The 26,758-nt window shown below is 53.8% G+C and overlaps 2 protein-coding genes across 13 annotated transcripts in view; one reads left to right on the top strand and one right to left on the bottom strand.

Moving 5' to 3' along the window:
- LOC102065258 (uncharacterized) overlaps positions 1-26,758 on the top strand; it is a 78,410-nt gene that overhangs the window by 31,170 nt on the left and 20,482 nt on the right. The window contains 7 exon segments of the mRNA XM_074531056.1: positions 17,527-17,592; positions 17,746-18,180; positions 18,183-18,921; positions 20,477-22,069; positions 22,658-22,774; positions 25,251-25,324; positions 26,590-26,655. Coding sequence (XP_074387157.1) covers positions 17,527-17,592; positions 17,746-18,180; positions 18,183-18,921; positions 20,477-22,069; positions 22,658-22,774; positions 25,251-25,324; positions 26,590-26,655 — 3,090 coding nt within the window.
- LOC141726314 (uncharacterized) lies at positions 1,135-9,853 on the bottom strand. Of its 12 annotated transcripts, none has more exons than XM_074531075.1 (4): positions 9,749-9,844; positions 4,757-7,105; positions 4,063-4,128; positions 1,135-3,909 (listed from the first exon to the last, which is right to left on the bottom strand). In XM_074531075.1, exons 3-4 carry the CDS (start codon positions 4,082-4,084, stop codon positions 3,155-3,157), a joined length of 777 nt encoding a protein of 258 aa, XP_074387176.1. In that variant the 5' UTR covers positions 4,085-4,128; positions 4,757-7,105; positions 9,749-9,844; the 3' UTR covers positions 1,135-3,154. The 12 variants fall into 12 exon arrangements, with proteins under 12 accessions (XP_074387176.1, XP_074387167.1, XP_074387175.1 ...); XM_074531066.1 differs by having other exon boundaries at positions 1,135-3,904; XM_074531074.1 differs by having other exon boundaries at positions 4,063-4,131; positions 6,909-7,105.

Below are 26,758 nucleotides of genomic sequence, written 5' to 3'. Positions count from 1 at the left end.
TTATGAGGTGGGTGTGAGCACTTTTGGGGTAAGACTGAGCTGTTTTCAGTGGGATGTGAGTGGTTTTGAGGTGACAGAGGTATCAATACTGGCTTTTGGATTGCAAAGACATTGAGTATAGAAAGAAATTAAGGACAAACCAAAATTAAAAGCTGCCAGGTGTGTTGCCAACATGGATCACAGGGAATGTGAGTGACCAGGGCTGTGCCCAAAGTGCCTCCTCCAGTGGGGGATGGAGCTGGAGCAGCACACGAAGCTCTTCCTGTACTTGGGGCACTCACAGGGCTTCCGTTAGTGGTGCCTCCATTGGTGTTTGTTCAAGTGAGAGCTTTGTGAGAAGCTCTTCCCACACTGGGGACACTTGTAGGGCCTTTCTCCAGTGTGGATGCGCCGTTGTCTGACGAGGGTGGAGTTGTCCCTGAACCCCTTCCCACAGTCGGGGCATTGGAAGGGCCTCTCCTCTGTGTGAATCCGATAGTGCTGGAGGAGATGGGAGCTGGTCTGAAACCTCTTCCCACACTTGGACCACTCGTAGGGCCTCTCCCCTGTGTGGATCCTCTGCTGCTTGATCAGGTCAGACCTCCACCCGAAGCTCTGCCCACACTCCCCACACTTGTAGGGCTGTTCCCCAGTGTGGGTCCTCGATCCAGTGTGGTGCACGATCAGGATGGATCTGCATGAAGCTCTTCCCACACTGCCCAGATTCCAAAGGAACCCAAATCCCCAGGAGCCCAAATTCCTGGGACTCCCGCAATTCCCCGTGACTCCAAACTCCAGTGACCCCAAATTCCAGCAACGTCCCCAAACTCCCGTGACTTCTGGTGACCCCAAATTTCCCGTGACTTCCACAATTCCTCGTGACTTCCCCAAATTCTGCTTTTGGGGTTCCCCCCAATTCTCCCCCATTTCGGGGTCCCCTCGTTCCCTGTTTTGGGGTCTCCCTTGTCCCCACTTTTGGGGTCCCTCGTTCCCGGTTTTGGGATCCTCCAATCCTCCCAAATTCCCTCCAAATTCTCACAATTTTGGGGTTCCACATTCCCCCATTTTGGCGTCTCCTAATTCTCCTTTCCTTTTTTGGGATCCCCCAAATTCCCCCCATTTTAGGGTCCCCCATCCCCATTTTTGGGAACCCCTGTCTCCCCCAATTTCCCCCAATTTTGGGTTCCCCTCAATTTACCCCATTCCCGGTTCTTGGGATCCCAAATCCCCTAAAATCTCATTTAGGGGTCCCTATTTCCCTTTTTGGGATCCTCAATCCCTCCAAAAACTCCCCCAATTTTTGGGCGTCCGTTCCCATTTTTGGAATCCCAAATCTCCCCTGAACTTCCACAATTTTGGGGTCCCCGTGTCCGTTTTTAGGGTCCCCTGTTCCTATTTTGGCATCCCCCTGTTCCCAGTTTTTGGGGTCACTCCATTCCCGCTTTTTGGGGTCCCCAATCTCCCCAAATTTTGGTGTCCCCGTGCCCATTTTTGGGGTGCCCTGTACCCGTTTTTGTGGTGTCCCGTTCCATTTTTGGGGTTCCTCCATTCCCGATTTTAGCACCCCAAATCCCCCCAAACTCTCCCAATTTTGGGATCCCCGTGCCCGTTTTTGGGGTGTCCCGTGCCCTGCTCCATTGCCAGCCCCAGCGTGACCCGCCCGGTTCTGCCGGTGGCTCTGAAGATCGCTATCTTCATCCCCCGCGCCGTGAACCGAACCGGACCGAACTGGATCGAACCGGTCCGAAGCGGGAACGGGATCGGGATTTGGGATCGGCACCGGGAACGCTCCGGGATTGCTCCGAGGAGTTTTGGCCCCACCCCCGGGCGGGACTGGGAGGAACTGGGAGGGATGGGGCGGGAATTGGGAGGGACCCCCTTTACTGGGAGGGACGAAGGGGGGCGGGACCGCCTCGGTTCGCACGGTTCCGGTTCAGCCAACCCGGTCCGGATGGTCCCAGTCCCTGTTTGATCCCAGTCCCTGTTTGATCCCAGTATATATGATCTCAGTCCAGTTTATCCCAGTCAGGATTATCCTAGTCCATATCTGATCCCAGTCCAGTTTATCCTAGTCAATTGTTGATCCCAGTCTATATTTGATCCCAGTCCATTTGATCGCAGTATTGGAATATGAATCCCTATTCGATCCCAGTCCAGTTTATCCCAGTCTGTATTTGATCCCAGTCCATCTAATCCCAATCCATATTTGATCTCAGTCCATATCTGATCTCAGTCCCTATCTGAACCCAGTTCCCTATTTGATCCCAGTCCATATTGCCCTGCACACATTGCAAAAGGCTGGAAATCCAGCTCCCAGACAGGAAAAGATGTTCTCGCCCTTGAAGGCAAATGGAGCAAAATCCTACAGAGATATTTCCCTGCCAGCCTTCAGGACTTCAGATCCTGGGACTGGGAATTAAAATAATAATTGGGAAATAAAATAATAAAAAAAATGAAGGGAGGATCTGTGGGGACAGAGGGGACAATTAAATCAGGGCAGGGTCAGTTAAATCAGGGGATGGACTTTGGTGGTCCCTGGGGCAATTAAATATAGGGAGGGTCTCTGGTGGTCCCTGGGTCAAGGGAGACACTGAGAGAAAACGGAGCAGGCAAAGAGAGGCAGGAGAGAGCAGGGGACACAAACACAATCAGCTGAGAAGGCAGCACTCTGCAAACAGAACTGCAACGGACTGAATATGAACAGGAAAGAAATCAGAAAGTCTGAGAGTTTTATTTGCTATCAAATACATCCCACACACCCAGCCCCACACAATCCCCTTCCCACCACTCCAAATTGGGATCCCACATCTCCCAGTCTCCTTCCAAGCCCATCTCACTCTGGTGGCTGTGGAATCGAGTAAATTTGGAATTGGATTGGGTTTTTCTGAGGTGGGTTTGAGGATTTCTGGGATGGGATTGAGCTATTTTCACTGGGATTTGAGTGGTTTTGAAGTGAGAGATCCATCCCTCTTGGCTGTTGGAGTACAAAGAGATTGAGAAGAGAAAAAAATTAAGGTGAAACGAAAAGGAGAAGCAGACAGGTGTGTCTTGCCAACATGGATCACAGGGAATGTGAGTGACCAGGGCTGTGCCCAATGTGCCTCCTCCAGTGGGGGATGGAGCTGGAGCAGCGCACGAAGCTCTTCCCACACTCGGGGCACTCACAGGGCTTCCCTTAGTGGCGCCTCCGTTGGTGTCGGGTCAAGGTAGAGTTCCTGGAGAAGCTCCTCCCACACTGGGGACACTCATAGGGCCTCTCCCCAGTGTGGATGCGCCGGTGCCTGACGAGCGTGCAGTTGCGCTGGAATCCCTTCCCACAGTCAGGGCAGCGGAAGGGCCTCTCCTCTGTGTGCTTGCGCTGGTGCAGGACGAGATTGGAGCTGGTCTGAAACCTCTTGCTGCATTTATCACACTCGTAGAGCCTCTCCCCAGTGTGGATGAGCCGGTGCTTGACAAGGGTAGAGCTGTCCTTGAATCCCTTCCCACACTCAGGGCATTGGAAGGGCCTCTCCTCTCTGTGAATGTGATAGTGCCGCAGGAGATGGTACTTGATCTTAAACCCCTTCCCGCACTTGGAACACTCATAGGGTCTCTCCCCAGTGTGGATCACCTGGTGCCTTATCAGGATGGAGCTCCTCTGGAAGCTCTTCCCACACTCCATGCACGTGTGGGGCTTCTCCCCATCATGGAGCTGCTCATGGAGCACCAGCTCCGAGCTCTGGCTCAATCCCTGGCCGCCTTCCTGGCCCAGCCTGGCTCTTTCCCCCTCAGATCCCCGCCAGCTGCGTTTGCAGCCCCTCCTCGTGCGGCATCTCCGCGGCTTTTCCTCCCCGTTGGCTTCCTGTGCTGTGGAGCTGCTCAAAACGGCCTCTGCCACCAGGTTCTGCCGCGGGCATTTGTCCTCCCTGCTCTCCATGCTCAGCTCCTGCTCTGCGGGAGGAAGGACAAGGACAGGATGGGATTTGCCTCCGTGCCACAGGCAAGGGCAAGGAGATCCCCCCAGGGCTGTGCTGCAGCTGGGGCCGTGCTGGGCTGGGAGATGGAGCAGCACAGAGGGGAAAGGGGCACTGACTTCCTCCTCACCTGCCTCAGAGTCCTGGGGCATCTTGCTCTTCCTCGCAGTCCACCAGAGTTCGGGAATGGGAAATCCTGCTTTGGGAAAAACAAGGGATGAGCATGTTTGCAGGAGTGTCGTGGGGTACCCCAGTCGGGACGGACGGAGACGAGAGATCTCTGAAGCCAGGTCGTGGAACTTGCGGTTTATTGCAACGGGCCTGGGTGCAGAACCCTGCTTGGAGCTGCCAGCCACAGCTTGGAGCAGGCCCGAGAGAAGAGAGGGGTACAGAGGATGAGAGGGCAGGAGAGTAAGAGAGTAAGGTTCCCGATAGAATACAATAAATATTCTTCTGTGTTGAATATTCTATTTCTCACTAACCAATCTAGGGCAAGATACAAATCCTAGAGCATTTACATACAGCCTGCAGGATTAATTATGTCACCATATGTGTTATATTTTAAACCCTAAAATGCACACTTTGGACCCCTTCTGCTGAGCTAGTAGCGTCTGCTCTGACCCTTGGACCTGTCTGCAAGCAGAGGGAGTTGTTTCATCAAAAGGGGATTACCTTATATCGGGACACACCACTGTTTTCCAGTAGTTCAGTAAGTAAGTTATCTCAAACCTTGTTTTCATTTTATCTTGCTTTTACTTTCTATATTCTCAAAATCATTTGCCAGACAACCATAAGGCTTTCCTGTTTCTTCTTCCCCAACACACCTTTAGTTTCAAGGTCCCTCTGCTCGAGTCCATGTCTACAAGTCACCAGCCACCTGGGCTCCAGAATATCTTCCAAAACCACAAAGATTCAGCCCTGAAAAAGCTTCCCAGGAGTTGCCCGTCCCTGGTCCCTCCCCTCGGGTGTTTGGGGGTTCCCCCCTGTCCCATCTGCTGGGGTCACGCTTGGACTGGGGCTCCCCCTTCTCGTCGGTGCCCGCCCTGCCCATGCTGCTGGCAGTCCCAGCAATGCCAAAAGCTCCCCTCTCTTGGCTCTCCCCATTTCGGGATGCCGGGGCTCTTTGGGCTCCCGGGCTCCCTTCTCCCCTCATTCTCTGTTCGGGGCTGCAGCGGCTCCAAGGAGTCCCCCCTGCCCCTCTCCAGGCTCTTGAGGCTCCCGCCAATGGCGGCGCTCCCCCCTCTCTGGGCCCCCCACTTTGGGCTCCTGGGGGACACAGGGCTCTGCTCCTCCAGGCTGCCTCTGCCGGCAGCCGCCACCGGCACCCCCCGATGTCCCCTGAGGGGCCTTTTCCACTCAGCCTTGGACTGCTTCATTCTCCAAACATCCCCCCAAAAACCAAACTCGGAGTGACTGGGAGTGACTGGGAACATGCTGGAGGGAACTCCTCCAGCATTGGAGGACATACTGGGAGGGACTGGAATGAAAGCGAGGGTGAAAGAGAGCAACTGGAACCATGTGGAGCACAAATGGTTCATAGTGGCAGGGACTGGGAGCACACTGGACTCATCTTGGATCATACTGGGAGGGACTGGACTAATACTGGGAGTATGTGAGAGCGACTGGGAACACATCCTGCACATCATCCCCCATACTGGGCCTGACTGGGAGCAACTGGGACCATACTGGGGGAAACTGGAAACAACCAGGATCACACTGGGAGGGCTGCCATGTGACTGGGATCAAACTGGGTTCACAGCCTACTGTGATCACATCAGGGTTGAAAGTGAGTGACTGGGATCACAGTTTGGGCCACTGGGAACAACTGACAGAAACTGGGATGATGCTGCAAGCAAACTGGAGGAACTGGGAAGGACTGGATGCATGCTGGAGGCAACTGGGATATACTGGGCATGACTGGGGGATCATACTGGGAGACCTGACACCTTACTGGGGCCACTGACAGTGTCTGGAAGTGACTACAGACATGCTGGGAGCAACTGGGATATACTGGGAGTGTCTGGAACCATACTGGGGGGACTGGAACCACACTGGAAACAACTGGGACCACATTGGGGGCAACTGGGAGTGAGTGGGACCATGCTGGGAGGGACTGGGATCATATGGGGAGTGACTGGGACTGGAGCAGGGACAACTGGCTTCAACTGGGACCATACTGGGAGTGTCTGTAACCACAGGGGAGCGATGGAAGCACACTGGGAACAGCTGGGCCCATGCTGGGAGCAACTGGGATCACACTGGGGGCACTGGCATCAGACTGGGAGTGACTGGGAGAAACTGGGATTAGACTCACGTGACTGGAATCATACTGGAGTGGCTACACTCATACTGGGATTATACTGGGCATGAATGGAACCTGACTGGGGCTTACTGGGAGCTACTGGGCCCCATGTTGGGAGGAAAATGTGTCACACTGGGAGGAAGTGGGATCGACTGGAAGGTACTGGAACCATGCTAAGAGGACTGAAACTACAACTGGGGCAACGAGGATTATACTGGGAGCAACTGGGGCCACTCTTTGAGCAACAGATGGAAACTAGGATTATGCTAGAGGAAACTGGGAGTAACTGGGTGTCATGGTTTGACCTGGAAACAGGATTTCTGGGATGCTGTGTGGATGGGGCCAGTGAGTGTTCAGATTTGAATATTGCCATCTGGCCCAACCACTGGGCACTGGGTCCACCTCCGAGAACACAGGGTAAAAGCAGGGCTCTCCCCCTGGCAGCTCCTCTTTGGATTTCCGGCGGTGAAGGAGTTGAGTCTCTCCCCCGGCCCAGTTGCTGGCTGGGCTGGGGGAGGGGAAAAGCCATGCGGCCCGGCCCAGGAGAGGTAGGCCTGGCCCCCCCCCAAGGGTGGAAGGAAGAAGAAATGCCGGGAAGCAATGGGCAGCCTGTTCCCCCCCCGCCACCTTGGAGACAGATAGAGAGAGTGCAGCCGGTGTTTGTGTGCCGTTACCTTGAAAGCAGTAAACATGTGCTGGCAGCAGGCAGCCCGGCTGAGGAGATGGTGAGGGGGGGTGCAGCCAGGAGTCCAGCCGCTTGGAGGAGTTTTTAACCCTTTTTTGGACAATGAAAACTTCACAGAACACTAACCCTTCCTAGACGAGAGATAAGAGTGGAGGAGGACGAAGGAAATAAGCGAGTGATGAAGATCTGGACCAGAGAGAGAGTGAGAGATGTTAGGAAGATGGAGAAGAGGGAGTGGCATTTTATGCTGGACTCTTTTGTGTAGCCATGGACAGAGCTATGTTCCCCTGGAATACAGAGACTGAGACCAGGGGGAGAAATGTCCCAGAGCCAAAGAAGATTCAGTGTGGGTACCCCTCGGCCCCAGGGGGTATATAAAATATGGGGGGGACAGATGTCCCAGAGGTGAGAGACTGAGCTTTTCTGGAACTGGACACAGCCTCCTTAAAAGGACAACCCTGGAAGCAGCCCTGATTTCTGGTCCGGTGGTGAGAGCACCGGAACAAGGACGGAAAAGGCCACCACGACACATGGAAGGACTCCCTCTCCTCTCGAGGAACTGAAGTTGAGCATTCTAAAGGGTGGTGCTGGACCCAGAATTGATTTTGGATTGCATTGTACTGGGAATTTGGGGGGGGGGGGAGGAGGAGGAGAGTGTTTTTGTGAGGCTTCATTTTCCTTGTTTTTTTTTTCTTTTTCTTCCTTTTGTGTGTAGTTTAGTAATTGTCTTTGTAGTTTAGTTAATAAATTTTTCTTCTTTTTTCAAGTGAGAGCCTGCTTTGTTTATTCCTGGTCAAAATCTCACAGCAGACACCAGAGAAGGTGTATTTTCATGTGGGCATTTGGCCTTGTGCCAATGTCAAACCAGAACACTGGGAAAGACTGGGATCGTTCTGAGGTAACTAAAACATACTGGGAGTGTCTCTAACCATACTGGGGGGACTGGAACCACACTGGGAACAGCTGGGATCATGCTGGGAGCAACTGGGACTATTCTTGGGGAAACTGGGATCATAATGGGAGAAACGGGCAACAACTGGGATCACACTGGGATCCATCCCAGTGAGAGCAGCTGAGTCCATACTGGGTTACACTGGGATCTCATTGAGTGCAACTGGAATCATACTGGGATTGACTGGGAGTGGCTGGTTTTGTGGATTTTGGGGGATTTGGATTTTGGGGGATTGTACTGGTATTTTGAGAGGGAATTTTTCTGGGCGTATTTGGGGGTTTATTGAATTTTTTTGTGGCTTTTTTTGAATTTCGGGGCTTTTACTGGGATTTAGTTGGGATTTTTTTTGATTCTCAGAAATTCTGGGGGTTTTATTGGGATTTTTAGGAGATTTTGGGGCATTTTATTGAAATTGTGGTGGCATTTATTGGGATTCATTGTGGATTTGGGTTTTTTTGGGATTTTTTGTGAGATTTGGGGGTTTTGTGGGGTTTTTTGGGTGTTGCCAGGATTTCCTTGGATCTTGGGGGAGATTTTGTTGGACTTTTTAAGGTTTTGGGGATATTTTGGGGGGATTTGCAGAGTTTAATCAGGATTTTTGGCTTTATTGGGATTTCACAGGATTTTGTAGGCATTTATTGGGATTCTAGGGTGTTCTAAGGGGATTTGGAGAGATTTAATTGGGATTTAGTGGGTTTTATTGGGACTTTTGGAGGTTTTAAGGAGATTTTGGTGCTAATCAGCCCTTCCCTACACCCTGGGAATGCCCCAAAGCCCCCCTAAAATTCCACAAAAACCCCACAACATCCCCAAAAATTACAAGAAAACCCTCAAAAACCCCAGAGAATCTCCAAAAATCCTAGTGGAACTCAAACAAAATTTAAAAGGACTCCCAAAAATGTCAACAAATCCCCCCCTCCCCCAAAAAAACCCCCACAACCCCAATACAATCACCCACAATCCAAACCCCCCCCAAAACAACACAATCCCCCAAAATTACGTAACCATCTCAAAATCCAATAATTCTCCCCAAAAACCCTAACAAAAATTCCCCCCAAACTCCCAAAAAAAAACCCCAAGCCCAAAAAAGCTCCTCCTGAAATCCCCAAAAACCCCTCTCAAAATCCCCCAAAAATGCCCACAAATCCCCCCAGACTCAGTGGGGCCGGCCTGGATCAGGGGGCACCGGCCGGTGGAACAGGAGCCACTTCAGCGGGCCCTGGGAGCTTTTTGGGGAGGGGGCACCATGGGAGACCCCCAAAAACCGGGAGGGGAACCCCTGCTGTGCCCCTTCCCCCCCGAAACCCCCAGACCCCGGTTCAGGGTGGGCCTGGGACCCCCCAGGACCCCCAAATCTCCCCCGGACCCCTCCAGGAACCCCAAACCCCCTAGAGCTCCCCCAGTGTTGGCCCAGAACCACCCTGGACCCCAAAAACCTCCCCAGGACCCTTAGACCCCCCCCATTTCCCCCCAAAATTCACCCCAGACCCACCTAAGACCCCCCCAAATCCATCAGACTGCCCCAAATCCCCCTCAGGCCCCTCAGTCTCCCCCAAACCCTATGAAATCCCCTCAGACGCCCACACATTTTTCCAGAGCCACCTCAAATTCCCCCAGATCCACTCGCAACCCCACAGTTCCTCTCACAATCCCCCAAAAGCCCCTCAGACCCTCCCAATTCCCCTCAGATCCTCCTAAACCCACCTGAGAACGCTCCAGACATCTCAAGCTCCCCCCAAAGCTCCCGAGAGCCCCCTCAGACCCCCTCATTCTGTCCGAACCCACCGCACACCCCGTTGTTTCCCGTCGATGCCCCCAAAAATCCCCAATTTCCCCTCAGACCCGCCCCAAACCCCCCCAGCTTTCCCCACACCCACCTCAGCTCCGCTCTCCCCTCACAATCTCCCGCCTCTGCCGCGTGCGAGGACTACCAACAATGGCGGCGCGCCCCGCCCGGAACCAACCAATCACCGCGCTGCAAGTCCTGAAAGGAACCAATCACAGCGCCGCTCCCCTCAGCAATGCCCGCCCCCCCCCCGCCGCCTCAGCTCATCAGAGGCGACCCGAAAGCGGCGTCCCCATCGCCGCCGCCGCCGGGACCCGCCGGGCTCGGGACAGGAGCGGGAGGGGCCTGAGAGGGGATCGGGGAGAGCGGGGGAGGGTCCGGGGGGGTCTGGGGGGGCTTTGGGGAGGGGTCCGAGGGTTTGGGGGTGTCTGGGGGGTCTGGGGAGGGGTCCTGGGGCATTGTGGGGGCACATGGGGGGTGCATATAATATGTATCTATAACAGTGGCTGCAGGGCAGGGAGAGCCGAGCTCAGGGTCCCAGGCAGACGGGGATGGTCCCTCTTTTATGGAAGTGGGTGTTAATAAGGTCCCAGGGCAGTCTCACAGCAGAGGCTCACCCTGATTTGCAGAAAAATCACTGCAATTTGTAGAAGCTGTAAAGCCAGTATGATTGATTTTAATGCTGCCCTAAGGACATGGGCACCCCCGAAAATTCCCAAGTCTATTTTACCTCTTAACTTGTTGCATATGCATAAAAGACATGTGCATATGAGAGGAATGAGGGATTTGTCTTACAAACCAGCTGTGGGTCTGCTGCTAGATAAAACCAGCACTGAGAGATAAAAGAAACAATGGGAAGGATTCCAATCATTGATAAATGGCAAAAGATATGTGTTTTTACAAATAAACTTTAGCGTTGCTGATAAATGAAATTGTACGTTGAAAGATGAAAGAAACAATGGGGGGAAACCTAAATTCCATAAGAATTGAAAATTAAAAGAGAGGGTTATACATCAGAGGGCAATCTCTGATATCAGATGTTTTGGGAAGTCTGTACCTCTCAAGTACCTCAGCCACTGGGGAAAGAGAGAAGGGAAATTGGGGTAAAAAGGAGGCTGCATCCTCCAAAAATTGGAGAGACCCCAGGGGAATGCCCCGTGACCTCTCCCTTTATTCAAATAAAGTCAAAGGCCTCCTCTGTGTCCTTTTTGGACATAAACCTCTGATGTTTGTGGATTCATTTTCCTGGCACACGTGTATTAAACTGTCTTATAAATTCTATGAGCCTGCCAGTTGTTCAGTCACATAGTTGTAACCCAGATCCAGTTTTTCCATCTGCTTCAGCCCCAGGGTCGGTGGGTGCCCCCTCTCCTTATCTCTCTTCAGCTTGGATGTTTGCATTCCTTTCTAGGTAGCCTTGAATCTCCTTTGTTTTCTCTGCAGGCTTTTTTGGGAGCACACAAGTTAACAGACTACAGGAGATTAAACAGCAGACTTCAGCTAAATCTAAAATTGGTTTCTACCCTGAGTTAAATTTCTAACCCACAGCTGGAGAAGCAGCTCTGGGCTGGGCCGGGGAGAAACTCCCAGATAAGAGAAGTGCAGCCAGGTGCCCTCGTCCCTGAGTTTGATCACATCTTTTGTTTTCTGAAGTATCCAGTTGTTAGTGTTTCCTAGCAATTCTCTAAGTAAACAGGAACAAAAGGACCCCCCAACATACCTTTGCTCCCTAAAAATTCTGCTCTGTCCAATCGTTTCTTCTGGTGGCATTGAGCATAGCTGGATGATCCTTGGAGGTTTTTCCAACCTAAATAATTTCCATCTTTATCCCATCAAAACACCCAGAATTGAGGTAAAAATAAAGAAATTAAAGAAAGAGATCTAAAGCTGCACCACTTCACTGGGATTTGGAGGTGAATTTGGGTTTCAGAGGAATATCCAGGAGGATGAGGGTCTTGTAGGGCTGTGGGGCCACAGTCTCGTAGCTGTGCTGGCAGAGTTTGTCCCCCTGAGCCCGTCTGTTCTCCAGGAATTCTGGTTCTGTCCCAGTCCCTGGCCTGGCTCTCCCTGTTTGGGGTGTCCCCCCAAAGTGCCCAAATCGCTGCTGAAGTGCCTGGGCTGCTCCTGGCTGGGGATGTTCCTGCCCACCAACCTCTCCTGGTCAGTGCCAGGGGGGTGGGAGGGGTTTGGGGGGTCCTGGGGGAATGGGGAGAGGCTTCTGTGGCTCTTGGGGTGTTTGTGGTGCTGGGAGGGGTTTGGGGTCCTGGCTGGGCTGTGTGGCTTGGAGAGAATTTGGGTGGGTTTTGGGGCAGATGGGAAGGGGTTTGGTTGCTCTTAGGGCCATTTACATTGCAGGGAGTGTCACGGACATATTTTCTAAAAAATCCTTTCGCTAGGAGTTTTCTCCTGAGGAGCTGAGAAGCCTCAGAAAAGAAATGTAAACAATAACTCTGTGATGGCTGTGGAATGTGGTCTGGAGATGGTCTACCAACAGGTGCATCTTTGATTGGTCTCATGTGGTTGTTTTTAATTAATGACCAGTCATAGGTCCAGCTGTGTCAGGACTCTGAGCAGTAACAAGATTTTATTCCTTTCTTTGCTAGCCTTCTGATGTCTCCTTTCTCTTTCTTTAGTGTAGTTCTAATTTATCATTTTCTTATAATATATATCATAAAATAATAAATCAGTCTTCTGAAACACGGAGTCAAGATTCTCATCTCTTCCCTCGTCCTGGGCACCCTCAAACACCAGCACACAGGGAGTGCTTTGGGGGAGTCCAGGCCAGGAGCTGTGGGGTGGTTTGGGGGTCTGGGAGGGGTTTTAGGGCAGATGTGACCCCCCAAAGCAGCCACCAGACCCCACCCCCAAGATGCTGCCAGGGCTCTGTGGCTCCATGTTGGGGTTCATCCTCCTGGTGCTGCAGCAGCAGGTGAGGGGGGTCCCCAGGGGCTGTGTGTCCCCCCCATGCCGGTGTCACCCCCTTGTCCCTCCCCACAGGGCTCCTGCCCCAGCTCCTGCTCCCCAGAGGGAATTTGGGGAGGAGACAGAGGGGGTGCACAGCCCCCACCAGGGGATGACCCCGGCCCAGCCCCTTTGCTCAGCACCAGGCTGGGCTGAGGGCCGATGGGAAGCAGATCCTGCAGCTGGGACAGTGTCGCTGTGATGTTTTCTGAAAAATCCCTTTGCCAGTGTGAAAAACGCCAATCTTTTTTTTTTTTAATTTTACAAGTTTAATAGTAATAAAATGGTTATAAAAATAGTAATATAATTACAGTGATAATAATTTGGACAATTTCAATTAGGACCATATGAGACAATAGAGACAAAAAGTTACAGATATCCGAGTACATTTTCCTGGGCAGCACCCACGTTAACAAAGGATTAACCCTTAAAAACAGCAGCCTGTTGCATATTCATACACCTCTTCCATGATGCATAAATTCCATTCAAATACAGGATTCTGTCTGGTCAGTGCCACCTTCTTCCTCTGAATCCTAACAGCGCCTTCAAGGCTGGAAGAAGTTAATTTTTTTGATAAGAGGGCAATAAATTCTTTTTCTCTGAACAATTTCGGTGTCCTGTGGCTATCTCACAGTGAGTCCTTTCTTTAAAAAAAGAATCCTACATAGCATAGTTTCAATTTTAACATTTTTTATAACCTAAAACTATATTTAACACAGCACTTAAGAGAATTAATACAGCATTACTTTCTAACACAAGACATATAGTATTCATTTCAATATTTGCGAAAAGCCAATCATAAAATACACATTTTTCGCATGCAGGCAAAGCCAGCGAGACAGCAGAGAAAGCGAGAGAGCAAAGCAAGCGACACAACAAACACACTGAGAGCAAGAGAGCAAGTTTGAACAGAGCTCGCAAAGGGCAAAACCAGCTCAAACCAGGTTAGACTGGAGAACAAGGAGCACCAGGCACAGGCTGATGATCCAGGTAAAAAGTTCCAACATGAGGAGGACGACAGAAGCCTTCATCAAAAGAGCACCAGAAGACTGACGAGCAACAAAGGGGGAACTGACACAGGCACTGAGGCCACCCAGGGTTGTAAAGACATGACACAGCTTTATGCAAATGTGAGTATGGTAATGAAGTGTTACAATTGTGACTTTTAAAATATAACTGAAGGCTAAAGGAGATCGAGCGGGTGACACCGTGGAATCTCATGGAACCAAATGTGAATTGTTCCAGGACCCAGGAGACCATGGTGACACCGTGGTGGAATCTCATGGAATCAAGTGCCCATGAGTTTCATGGCTCAGCCTCATGGAACACTGGAGACCACTGTGTCCCAATGGGAACACATGGAACAAAGGCTCCTTAGTGACACAGCAGGGCCTCATGGAATGCAAGAGATCATCCTGATGGAATGGAAACTCATGGATTCAAGGGTCCACTGTTTTACAGCGTGGCCTCATGGAATGCAAGAGACCATTGTGATGGAGTGGAAACTCATGGAACCAAGAGTCCACTCTTTTGCTGTGTGGCCTCAGGGAATGTTGGAGACTGTTGTAATCTTCGCTGCAGTGTTGTTCTTGCCTCTCTGCTGAGGCTCTTCTCCATTCTCTGCAGCACAGTCCTTCCTGTCTTCTCAGGGGCTCCTCTTGGACTCTCGACCCACCCCTATTTATTTCAGTTACCTTCACGAGCTACAGCTGCTGCCCAACTAAGGACCCTGCAGCTGCAGCTCGTTTGGAGCAACTCAGACCCACACAGGTCTTACAATACAACATATATTCAGGCCCCCACAGGAGACCATTGTGGCACCATGGAAACGAATGGCACAATGGCTCCACTATGACACAGCAGGTCCTCATGGAACCAAGGACACCTCATGATACAATGGATCTTGTGGAACCAAGGTCCAGTTGTGACAAAGCTGGGCCTTGTGGAACTAAGGACATGGCCATGATCCTATGGAATCTCTAGGATCCAAGGATCAATTGTCAACACATCAGGTTCTCATGAAACCAAGCACAACATTTGGACACAGTGGAATCTCATGGGAGCAAGGCTCTACTTTGATCAAGTGGGGCCTTGTGGGACACAGGTGCCACTGGGACATTGTCAGGTCTAGTACGAACAAGACACCACTGTGGCAGACCAAGGCCTCATGGAATTTAGGAGAGCACTGTGACACAATGGAACCTGATGGAACCAAGGGCCCATTGTGATACGGCAGGGTCTCATGGAACCCCTGTGCCACTGGGACATTGCCAAGGCTCGTGCAAGCAAGGTTCCACTGTGACAAAGGCAGGCCTCGTGGCACCCAGGAGACCATTGTGAGACATTGGAATGTCATGGAACCAAGGCCCCATAGTGACAAAGCACGGCCTCATGAAAGCCCAGTGCCACGGGGACATCTCCAGCCTTGGCGGAAGCAAGTGTCCATTGTGACACAGCACAGCCTCAAAGCACAGGAGAGCAGAGGGATGCCATGGAATCTTGGGGAACCAAGTGTCCATTCTAAACACAGTGAGGACTCGTGGAACCAAGGAGACCATTGTGACACTGCCCTTTGTCACAATGGGGCCATGCTTCTATGAGAATCCATGGGCCCACAATGTTCTCCTGGGTTCCAAGAGGCCCTGCTGTGTCACAATGGCCCCTTGCTCCCACGAGCCACAGCACAGTCCCCACTGCCCCTGGGTTCTGTGAGGCCAGGCTGCATTCACAACTGACACTTGCTTCTATGAGATTCCATTGGTCACAGTGGTCCCCATGTTTCCATGAGGTTCTGCTGTGTCACAGTGGACACTGGGTTCCACAAGAGCTGGCAATGTCCCAGTGGCACCTGTGTCCTGTGGGCCCCACTTTGCCAAAGCAGAGCCTTGGCTCCATGAGATTCCAGGCTGTCCCAGTGCTCTGCTGAGTTCCATGAGGCTGTGCTGTGTCACAATGGACACTGAGTTCCACCTGCCCTGGCAATATCCAAGTGGCACCTGGCTTCCATGAGGCCCCGTTGTGTCTGCAGGTGACACTTGGTTCCCCAAGATGTCATTGTCACATTGCTCTCCTGGGTGCCCTGAGGCCTTGCTGTGCAATAATGGAGCCTTGTTCCTACCAGACCTGGCAATGTCCCAGTGGCACCTGTGTCCCATCAGTCCCCACTTGGTCACAGCAGAGCCTTGGCTTAACAACTGACCCTTGTTTCCTTGCGATTCCATTAGTGAAAAACACACTCACTCTCCTGTGAAAATGTACAAAGTTTAATAAAGGACAATGGGAGACCAGGACCATGGAGCCAAGGTTATTACGGCCGGGTGCATCTTGGCACTCAGCCAGGAGCACCCTGTTACCTTCGGGGATCCCCCTGAAATACCTTTTCCTTACATCAGCCTGTTGCATATTCACAGACCCTCATGCATATCCATAAACTACTTTACATATTCCAGGAACGATTTTACATGGCCCCTCCTTGGGTCTGTCTTTTCAAAGCATGTGTGTTTCTTGGCTGTGGTTTTGGCTCCTTCTCTTTATCACCTCCAGTTTTTGGGCCTTGGTCCACTCTGACTTCAGACGGGGAGTGCTGATGGTTGGCAGATCTGTACAGGTGTCCTCATCCTGTGTGCATTGGATGTTATCCCATCCAAGCAGGCAGTTTAACACAAGCACACCCCTATCAGCTATTTCACTACTATGTCTAAGCTCAACTAACAACAGAAATAAAAACTATATCTTTACAACAAAGTTACTGTAACATAACACATACAAAATCCATTTTAATATTTTCAAAAAGCCAATATTATGATGTTTATTTCTAACAGGGTGAAGGAGCTCTGGCCCAGGCTCTGGCCCTGTGGGACACAGGGACGCTGCCGGGGGGTCCCTGTCCCCCTGTGCCACCCCCAGGGCCCCGGCCCCCCATCCCCGTGTCAGGCTCTGGGGTCAATCTCGTGGAACATCCTCTGGGGGAGGCTGCGGGGCCGGGGGCGGGGGAGACCCGGGGGGACAGGGGACCCTGCTGTGCACGAGCAGGGTTAGACTGCTCTGGGGGGAGCTATGAGGGGGGCTGGGGCAGAGTGACCTCCCCAGTGACTTCACACAGCCCCTGTGATGTCACACAGCCCCTGTGATGTCACATTGCCATATGTGATGAGGGGAGAAGGGAGCCCGGGAGCCCAAAGAGCCCCGGCATCCCGAAATGGGGAGAGCCAAGAGGGGGGAGCTTTTGGCGTTGCTGGGACTGCCAGCAGCCTGGGCAGGGTGGGCACCGAGGAGAAGGGGGACCCCCAGTCCAAGCGTTACCCCAGCAACTGGGACAGGGGGGAACCTCCGAATACCAAAGGGGAGGGGAAGCGCTTGGAGGCTTTTTCAGGGCTGAATCTTGGTGTTTGGGAGGTTTATCTGAAGCCCAGGTGTCCTGTGACTTGTAGAGATTGACATGGGCAGAGGGACCTTCAAACTCATCGTGTGTTGGGGGAAGATAAAATAGGGAAGCCTTATAAATATGAATGTCTGGCAAAAGAACTTGGGAATATAGAAACTATAAGCAAGATTGAGATGAAAGCAAGCTTTGGGATACATTACTTACTGAACAACTGGAAAACAATGGTGTGGCCCGACTGAAGGTAATCCCCTTTTGATGAAACAATTCCCTCTACTTGCAGACAGACCCAGGGGTCAGAGCAGACCCTACTAGCTCAGCAGGAGGAGTCCAAAGAGAAGTATTTATGGTTTGAAATGTAACACAGTATGGTGATGTAATGATTTTTATAGGCTGTATGTAAATGCTATAGGATTTATATCTTGCCCTAGATTGGTTAGTGAGAAATAGAATATTCAACAGAGAAGAAGATCCATTGTGTTGTAATAGGAACCTTACTCTCTTACGCTCCTACCCTCTCACTCCAGGATTTCCCATTGCCAACCCCAGCGAGGCTGCGAGGAAGAGCAAGATGCCCCAGGACACTGAGGCAGGTGAGGAGGAAGTCAGTGCCCCTTTCCCCTCTGTGCTGCTCCATCTCCCAGCCCAGCACGGCCCCGGCTGCAGCTCAGCCCTGGGGGGATCTCCTTGCCCTTGCCTGTGGCACGGAGGCAAATCCCATCCTGTCCTTGCCCTTCCTCCCGCAGAGCAGGAGCTGAGCATGGAGAGCAGGGAGGACAAATGCCCGCAGCAGAACCTGGTGGCAGAGGCCGTTTTGAGCGGCTCCACGGCGCAGGAAGCCAATGGGGAGGAAAAGCCGCGGAGATGCCGCACGAGGAGTGGCTGCAAACGCAGCTGGCGGGGATCTGAGGGGGAAAGAGCCAACCTGGGCCGAGAAGGCGACCAGAGATGGAGCCAGAGCTCGGAGCTGGTGCTCCATGAGCAGCTCCATGATGAGGAGAAGCCCCACACGTGGATGGAGTGTGTGAAGAGCTTCAGCTGGAGCTCCAGCCTGATCCTGCACCAGGTGATCCACACTGGTGAATGGCCCTATGAGTGTGGAGAGTGTGGGATGAGGTTCAGACGGCGCTCTCACCTGATCAGGCACCAGGTGATCCACACCGGGGAGAAGCCCTACGAGTCTGGCAATGTGGGAAGAGGTTCAGCAGGAGCTCCGGCCTCATCGAGCACCAGAGGACCCACACTGGAGAGAGGCCATACGACTGTGGGGAGTGTGGAAGGAGGTTCAGCCACTATTCTGCCCTGATCGTGCACCTAAAGATCCACACTGGGGAGAGGCCCTACGAGTGTTCCAAGTGCGGGAAGAGGTTTAAGACCAGCTCCTATCTCCTCCTGCACTATCGGATTCACACGGACGAGAGGCCCTTCCAATGCCCTGAGTGCGGGAAGGGATTCAGGGACAACTCCACCCTGATGCAGCATCAACGCATCCACACCATGGAGAGACCCCATGAGTGTGAGGAGTGTGGGAGGAGCTTCAGAAGGAGCTCCTACCTGATCAGCTACCAGATGATCCACAATGGGGAGAGGCCCTACGAGTGTTCCGAGTGTGGGAAGAGCTTCAGCCGCAGCTCCAGCTTGAGCATTCCGAGTGCGGGAAGGGCTTTACGAAGCGGCTCCCATCTATTCCTGCACTATCGGATTCACACAGAGGAGAGGCCCTTCCGCTGCCCCGACTGCGGAAAGGGATTCATGCAGAACTCCCACCTCATCATCCATCAGCGCATCCACACTGGGGAGAGGCCCTATCAGTGTTCCCAGTGTGGGAAGAGCTTCTCCAGCAGCTCTAACTTGACCCCACACCAAGGGAGGCACCGGTAAGGGAAGCCCTGGGAGTGCCCTGAGTGTGGGAAGAGCTTCGTGTGCTGCTCCAGCTCCATCCCCCACTGGAGGAGCCACTTTGGGCACATCTGTGGTCACTCACATTCCCTGTGATCCATGCTGGCAACACACTCGGCTGCTTCTCCTTTTCGTTTGGCCTTATTTATTTTCTCTTCTCCCTCTCTGCAGTCCAAAAGCCAAGAGGGATGGATCTGTCACCTCAAAACCACTCAAATCCCAGTGAAAACAGCTCAATCTTACCCGGAAAAGATTCAGGCCCACATCAAAACGGTTTTTTCCCACCTCAAACAAACTCTACCTCTTTACAAATTCACTTGATTCCACAGCTACTGACATGGCTTAGATCGAGTTGGGAAGAGATTGGGAGATGTGTGATCTCAATTTCAAGTGCTAGGGACTGGGTGTGTGGGATGTATTTATAGCAAATAAAACTCCCAGACTTACTGCTTTCTCTCTGCTTTCTCTCCCGTTCATGTTCAGTCCGTTGCAGTTCTGGTTGCAGAGTGCCGCTCCCAGAGTATCCCCTCACAGTTGGCGCCCTTGGCGTGAGCCCGCCCCTTTCCCCTCACGATTCCCGCCCTTTCCCTGCCCCGTTCCCCCTCACGGTTCCGCCCTTTCCCTGCCCCCGTTTCCCCTCACGGTTCCGCCCTTTCCCTGCCCCCTTTCCCCCTCACGGTTCCCGCCCTTTCTCTGCCCCCTTTCACCTCACGGTTCCGCCCTTTCCCTGCCCCCTTTCCCCGCACGGTTCCGCCCTTTCCCTGCCCCCTTTCCCCTTAGGGTTCCAGTGGGTTATGGGAGGAGGAGGGGCAGGAGGGATGGAAGAAGAGGGATGAGGGCAGAGAGAGCAGCGATGGAAGGAGGAGAAGGAGGTGGGGTTAGGGAGGAGGAGGAGGAAAAGGAATGGAAGGGGCGGGATGGAAGAGGAGGAGGAGGTGGGGATAACACAGAGGAGCGGAAGGGGGGATGGAAGAGGAGGAGCGGGAGGAAGAGGAAGAGGAAGAGCAAGAGGAAGAGGAAGAGGAAGAGGAGGGACAAAGGCGGATCAAGGCTGAGCTGAAGGCGCAGCACGGTTTCGAGTCCGGCCTGAATTCGCAGCCCCCACCTGCGGGATCATCGCCCGCCCCCCATCGTGCAGGTGAGCAGGGAGAAGGAGGCCGGCCCAGATATCCCTGGGGGTCCCTGGGTTGGGTTTCTGGGGGGACGACTGGAGAATGAACAAGTCCAAGGCTGAGCGGAAAAGGCCCCGCGGAGGGACACCGGGCGCAGCGGGTACCGACCGTCCTGGCGGGGACGCCCTGGGGGGATCTCCTTGCCCTTGCCTGTGGCACGGAGGCAAATGCCATCCTGTCCTTGTCCTTCTTCCCCAGAGGAGGAGTTCAGCATGGAGAGCAGGGAGGACAAATGCCCGCGGCAGAACCTGGTGGCAGAGGCCGTTCTGAGCGGCTCCACGGCACAGGAAGCCAACGGGGAGGAAAAGCCCTGGAGATGCCGCACGAGGAGTGGCTGCAAACGCAGCTGGAGGGGATCTGAGGGGGAAAGAGCCAGGCTGGGCCAGGAAAGCAGCCGGAGATGGAGCCAGAGCTCGGAGCTGGTGCTCCATGAGAAGCTGCGTGATGGGAAGAAGCCCCACACGTGTGGGGAATGTGGGAAGAGCTTCAGGTGGAAGTCCAACCTGATCCTGCACCAGAGGACCCACACTGGAGAGAAGCCCTATGAGTGTTCCAAGTGTGGGAAGAGCTTCAGCCGGAGGTCCGGCCTGATCAGGCACCAGAGAACCCACAATGGGGAAAAGCCCTATGAGTGTGGGGAGTGTGGGAAGAGCTTCAGGTGGAGCTCTAGCCTGATCCTGCACCAGAGGACCCACACGGGTGAGAAGCCTTACGAGTGTGGGGAATGTGGGAAGAGCTTCAGCGAGAGCTCCAGCCTGGTGAAGCACCAGAGGATCCACACTGGGGAACGGCCCTACAAATGTGGGGAGTGTGGGAAGAGCTTCAGCTGCAGCTCTTACCTGATCAGGCACCAGATAATCCACACTAGGGAATGGCCCTACAAATGTGGGGAGTGTGGGAAGGGTTTTATTCAGAGCTCCCACCTGATCAGCCACCAGAGGATCCACACTGGGGAACGGCCCTACGAGTGTAGGGAGTGTAGGAAGAGCTTCAGCTGCAGGTCTGACCTGACCAAGCACCAGAGGATCCACACTGGGAAACGGCCCTATGACTGTGGGGAGTGCGGACAGAGCTTCAGGTGGAGGTCTGACCTGACCAGCCACCAGAGGATTCATACTGGGGAGAGGCCCTACGAGTGTGGGGAGTGTGGGAAGAGCTTCAGAGAGAGGTCCAGCCTGACCAAGCATCAGAGGATCCACACTGGGGAGAGGCCCCATGAATGTGGGGAGTGTGGGAAGAGCTTCAACTTGAGCTCCAGCCTGATCAAGCACCAGAGGATCCACACTGGGGAAAGGCCTTTCACGTGTTCCATGTGCGGGAAGAGCTTCAGCCAGAGCTCCCACCTGATCACGCACCAGATGACCCACACTGGGGAGAGGCCCTACAAGTGTTCCAAGTGTGGAAAGGGGTTTCAGTCCAGCTCCCACCTCCTCCGCCACTATCAGATTCACACAGAGGAGAGGCCCTTCCAATGCCCTGAGTGTGGGAAGGGATTCAAGCGCAACTCCACCCTCATCACTCACCAGCGCATCCACACTGGGGAGAGGCTTTACGAGTGTGATAAATGCAGGAAGAGGTTTCTGACCAGCTCCAGTCTCGTCCTGCACTATCGGATTCACACAGAGGAGAGGCCCTTCCGCTGCCCTGACTGTGGAAAGGGATTCCAGCGCAACTGCAACCTCGTCAAGCACCGGCGCATCCACACTGGGGAGAGGCCCTATGAGTGTCCCCAGTGTGGGAAGAGCTTCTCCAGCAGCTCTCACTTGACCCAACACCAACAAAGGCACCGGTAAGGGAAGCCCTGCGAGTGCCCCGAGTACGGGAAGAGCTTCGTGCGCAGCTGCACCTCTACTGCACGGGTAGTGATTGTGTGGGGCTGGCTGTACAGGATGCATTTGCAGCAAATAAAACTCTTAGACTTACTGATTTCTCTCCCGTTCATGTTCAGTCCGTTGCAGTTCTGGTTGCAGAGTACCGCCTCCCAGAGTGTCCCCTCACAGTTGCTGCCCTTGGCCTGAGCCCGCCCCTTTCCCCTCACGGTTCCGCTCTTTCCCTGCCCCCGTTTCCCCTCACGGTTCCGCTCTTTCCCTGCCCCCGTTTCCCCTCACGGTTCCAACCCTTTCCCTGCCCCTTTCCCCTCACGGTTCCTGCCCTTTGCCTGTCCCCTTTCCCCTCACGGTTCCGGCCTTTCCCTACCCCGTTTCCCCTCAGGGTACCGCCCCTTCCTCGCCCCCTTTCCCCTCACTGCTTGGCCTTCTGGAATGGAGCAGAGGAGGAAGGAGGAAGGAAGAGGCCGAGCGGCGGCAGCACAAGAGGAGAGGGAGAATCTCGTGGCCCGGGCGCTCCTTGAAAGTGCCACAGCCCCGGGAGCATCGCCCCCCATTTTGCAGGTGCCCGGGCAGGGGGAGCATGGCGCAAATATCCCAAGGGGGGTTCCTGGGTTTGGGGTTTTTTGGGGGGGAGGTTTGCAGCTGGCAGGGCTCCAAAGCCAAGCTGCAGATGCCCCTCGGGGGAACATCGGAGGGTCCCAGCGCCAGCAGTGGCTGCTCCCAGTATGAGCCCAGTTGGTCCCTCCGTGTGCTTCCAGTTTCCTCGGCACTCCCAGTGTGAGCCTGGTCATTCCCAATATGGGCCTGTGCACTCCCAGTATAATCCTGGTCACTTCCCCTGCGTCCCTGCAGGATCCCAGTGACTCCCAGACGAGGTCAGTCCCTCCCAGTCCTTCCCTATGATGATGCAAATTTCTCACAGCATGGTTCCAGTTGCTCCCAGTTCCTCCCACTTTCATCCAGTGTGTTCCCAATTCTCCCAGTTGGCCCTAGCATAGTCCCAGGCACTCCCAGTATGATCCCAGTCTCTCCCAGCAGGTTCCCAGTCACTCCCACTTGCCCCCAGTGTGTTCCCAGTTCCCACAGCACATTCCCAGTCTGGTGCCAGTCCCACACCCAAATGGTCTGAGACCCTCACACTATATCCCAGTTGCCCTGAACATTCTGGCAGTCATTGCCAGGCACTCCCAGTCACCTCAGTGTGGTTCACTTGCCCTCAGTTATCTCCCAGGTGCTCCCAGTTGCTCTAATTATGTCCCCAGTTGACTCCCAGCAGGGCCTGGTAGCTCCCAGTAACCCCCAGTCAGGGTCCAATCACACCCACTCTAATCCCAGTATGATTGTAACCACTCCTGGTATGATCCCAGTCACTTGCAGTCTAATCCCAGTTGCTACCAGACACTCCCGGTACAATTCCAGTCCCTCCAGTGTGATCCCAGTTGCTCCCTGTAAATGCCAGCAAGATTCCAGTCACCCTGAGAGTGATCCCAGTGGCTCCCAGCATGGGCCCAGCTGTTCCCAGTGTGCTTCCATCACTCCGTTATGGTTACAGACACTCCCAGTATGGTCCCAGTTGAACACAGTTGCCCCTGCTCTAGTCCCAGTCACTCCCCATATGATCTCAGTTCCTCTCAGCATGGTCCCACTCACTCCCAGTTTTTCCCAGCATAGTCCCAGTTGTCCCCAGCATGGCCCTGGTTGTTCCCAGTGTGATTCCAGTCCCCCCAGTATGGTGACAGACAATCCCAGTATATCCCAGTTGTCCCCAGCATGTCTGTAGTCTTTTCCAGACACTGCCAGTGGCCCCAGTAAGGTCTTAGTTCTCCCAGTATGATCCCCCAGTCATGCCCAGTATATCCCAGTTGCCTGCAGCAGGCATCAAGTCCTTCCCAGTTCCTCCAGTGTGCTTGCAGCATCATCCCAGTTTCGCTCAGTTGCTGCCAGTAACCCAAAGTGTGATCCCAGTCACTCCCTTTAAACCCAAATATGATCCCAGTAAGCTCCAGTTTGATCCCAGTCACATGCCAGCCCTCTCAGTAAGGTCCCAGTATAATCCCATTTGCTTCCTATTTCTCCCAGTATGGTCCCAGCTGCCTCTAGCATGGTTCCAGTTGCTTCCTAGATCAGCCCAGTCAGTCCCAGTATGATGCCGCTTGCTCCCAGTGCGCTCCCGGTTGCTCCCAATAGGGCTCAGTATGGGGGATGATGTGCAGGGTGTGTTCCCACTCACTCTCAGATACTCCCAGTTTTAGTCCAGTCCCTCCCAGTATGATCCAAAGATGAGCCCAGTGTGGTCCCAGTCTCTACCAAAATAAACCAGTTGTGCTCCACATGGTTCCAGTTGCTCTCTTTCACCCTCACTTTCCTTCCAGTCACTCCCAGTATGTCCCAGTGTAGCCCAGTTCCCTTCAGCATCTTTCCAGTTCCTTCCAGTATGACCCCATTTCCTCACAAGCACTCCCAGTTAGCCTCAGTGTAGTGGCACTCACTGCCAGTATGATCCCTGTCACCTCTAGCATGATCCCACTTCATCCCAATATAAGCCCAGTTGTTTCCAATCACCTCCAGCGTGCACCCAGACACGCCCAGTTCCTGCCAGTTGCTCCTAGCATCTTTCCAGTTGCTCGCAGCAGCTCCCAGTCACCCTCAGTATAATCCCAGTCACTCCCAGTATATCCCATTTGCCCCTAACATGATCTAAATTGCTCCTCACGGGCTCCTGCTCACTGCCAGTATGATCCTAGTATAATATCAACACAAACCCAGTACAGTCCCAGCATGATACCAGTGTGATGTCAGTACAAAGCCAGTACAGTCCCAGTCACTCCCAGCAGGATCTCAGTGCAGCGCAGTCCCTGGCAGTGCTGCCACTGCTGGGATCCCCCAGCCCTGTGTGTGTTCCCCCCTGGCGGATGTGCCGACAGGAGCCCCAAGGGCTGGCAGTGGCCAGGCAGGGTCCCCAGCAAGGCCCAGTTTGGATGTGCAGCCCCCAGTTTGCCCAGTTTGCCTCTTCTTTGGCCCAGGCCAGGTTCCCCCCGCCCGCAGCGGCTGGAGCAGCCGAGAGCCCCGCGCTGCCCATCCCGACCTGTCCCGGCTCCATCCCCGCTCCTGCCACGGGCTGCGAGGGCTGCGGGAACGGGGCAGCGAGGGTGTGGCTGCTGCTGGGGGAGGAGGAGGAGGGAGGGAAGGGCAGGGATGAAGGGGGAGGAGGAGGCGGGGTCGGGGGAAGAGGAGGAGGAGAGGGAATGGAAGGGGCGGGATGGAAGACGAGAAGGAGGTGGAGATCAGACAGAGGAGGAGCGGGAGGAAGAGGAAGAGGAGGGACAAAGTCGGATCAAGGCTGAGCTGACGGAGCCGCGCTCGAGCCCTGCCGGAATTCGCAGCCCCCACCTGTGGGATCATCGCCCCTCCCCCACATCGCGCAGGTAAGCGGGGAGGGGGATCCCGGCCCAGATATCCCGGGGGTCCCTGGGTTGGGTTTTTGGGGATGTTTGGAGAATGAAGCAGTCCAAGGCTGAGCGGAAAAGGCCCCTCGGGGGACATCGGGGGGTGCCGGTGGCGGCTGCCGGCAGAGGCAGCCTGGAGGAGCAGAGCCCTGTGTCCCCCGGGAGCCCAAAGTGGGGGGCCCAGAGAGGGGGGAGCGCCGCCATTGGCGGGAGCCTCAAGAGCCTGGAGAGGGGCAGGGGGGACTCCTTGGAGCCGCTGCAGCCCCGAGCAGAGAATGAGGGGAGAAGGGAGCCCGGGAGCCCAAAGAGCCCCGGCATCCCGAAATGGGGAGAGCCAAGAGGGGGGAGCTTTTGGCATTGCTGGGACTGCCAGCAGCCTGAGCAGGGCGGGCACCGACGAGAAGGGGGACCCCCAATCCAAGTGTGACTCCAGCAACTGGGACAGAGGGGGAACCTCCGAATACCAAAGGGGAGAGGAACTCCTGGGAGGCTTTTTCAGGGCTGAATCTTGGTGTTTGGGAGGGATTTCTGGAGCCTAGGTGTCCGGTGACTTGTACAGATGGACTTGGGCAGAAGGACCTTGAAACTCAACGTGTGTTGGGGGAAGATAAAACAGGGAAGCCTTATAAATATGAATGTTTGGCAAAAGAATTTGGGAATATAGAAACTATAAGCAAGATTGAGATGAAAGCAAGCTTTGGGATACATTACTTACTGAACAACTGGAAAACAATGGTGTGGCCCGACTGAAGGTAATCCCCTTTTGATGAAGCAATTCCCTCTGCTTGCAGCCTGATCCAAGGGTCAGAGCAGACCCTACTAGCTTAGCACATTGGTCCAAAGTGTAGTTTTTAGGGCTTAAAATGTAACACAGTGTGGTGATGTAATGCTTCTTAAAGGCTGTATGTAAATGCTCTAGGATTTGTATCTTGTACTAGATTGGTTAGTGAGAAATAGAATATTCAACAGAGAAAAAGATTTATTGTATTTTAATGGGAACCTTACTCTCTTACACTCTTCCCCTCTTCCTATCTCACCCTCTCATGCTCTCTACCCCTCTTTTCTCTCGGACCTGCTCCAAGCTGTGGCTGGCAGCTCCAAGTAGGGCCCTGCACCCAGGCCCTTTGCAATAAACCGCAAGTTCCATGACCTGGCTTCAGAGATCTCTCGTCTCTGTCTGTCCTGACCTTGCTACCCCCCAACACTCCTACAAACGTGCTCATCCCTTGTTTTCCCCAATCCAGGATTTCCCATTGCCAACCCCTGGGAGGTGGTGAGGAAGAGGAAGATGCTCCAGGACACTGAGGCAGGTGAGGAGGAAGTCAGTGCCCCTTTCCCCTCTGTGCTGCTCCATCTCCCAGCCCAGCACGGCCACAGCTGCAGCTCAGCCCTGGGGGGATCTCCTTGCCCTTG

This window comes from Zonotrichia albicollis, chromosome 34, assembly GCF_047830755.1.
Source record: "Zonotrichia albicollis isolate bZonAlb1 chromosome 34, bZonAlb1.hap1, whole genome shotgun sequence".
Taxonomy (NCBI): Eukaryota; Metazoa; Chordata; class Aves; order Passeriformes; family Passerellidae; genus Zonotrichia; species Zonotrichia albicollis.
The sequence above is the reverse complement of the archived record's forward strand: the minus strand, read 5'-3'. Positions and strand labels throughout refer to the sequence as shown.

What these genes read in the sequence shown, in the direction of transcription:
- LOC141726314 (XM_074531065.1), bottom strand. Translation starts at nt 9,641, where the DNA reads ATGAGGGGGTCTGAGGGGGCTCTCGGGAGCTTTGGGGGGAGCTTGAGA. An exon ending in GATGTCTGGAGCGTTCTCAG is followed by an intron (nt 4,129 to 9,575) that starts GTGGGTTTAGGA and finishes TTCCCAAAGCAG; the next exon opens with GATTTCCCATTCCCGAACTC. An exon ending in GCCCCAGGACTCTGAGGCAG is followed by an intron (nt 3,905 to 4,062) that starts GTGAGGAGGAAG and finishes CCCGCAGAGCAG; the next exon opens with GAGCTGAGCATGGAGAGCAG.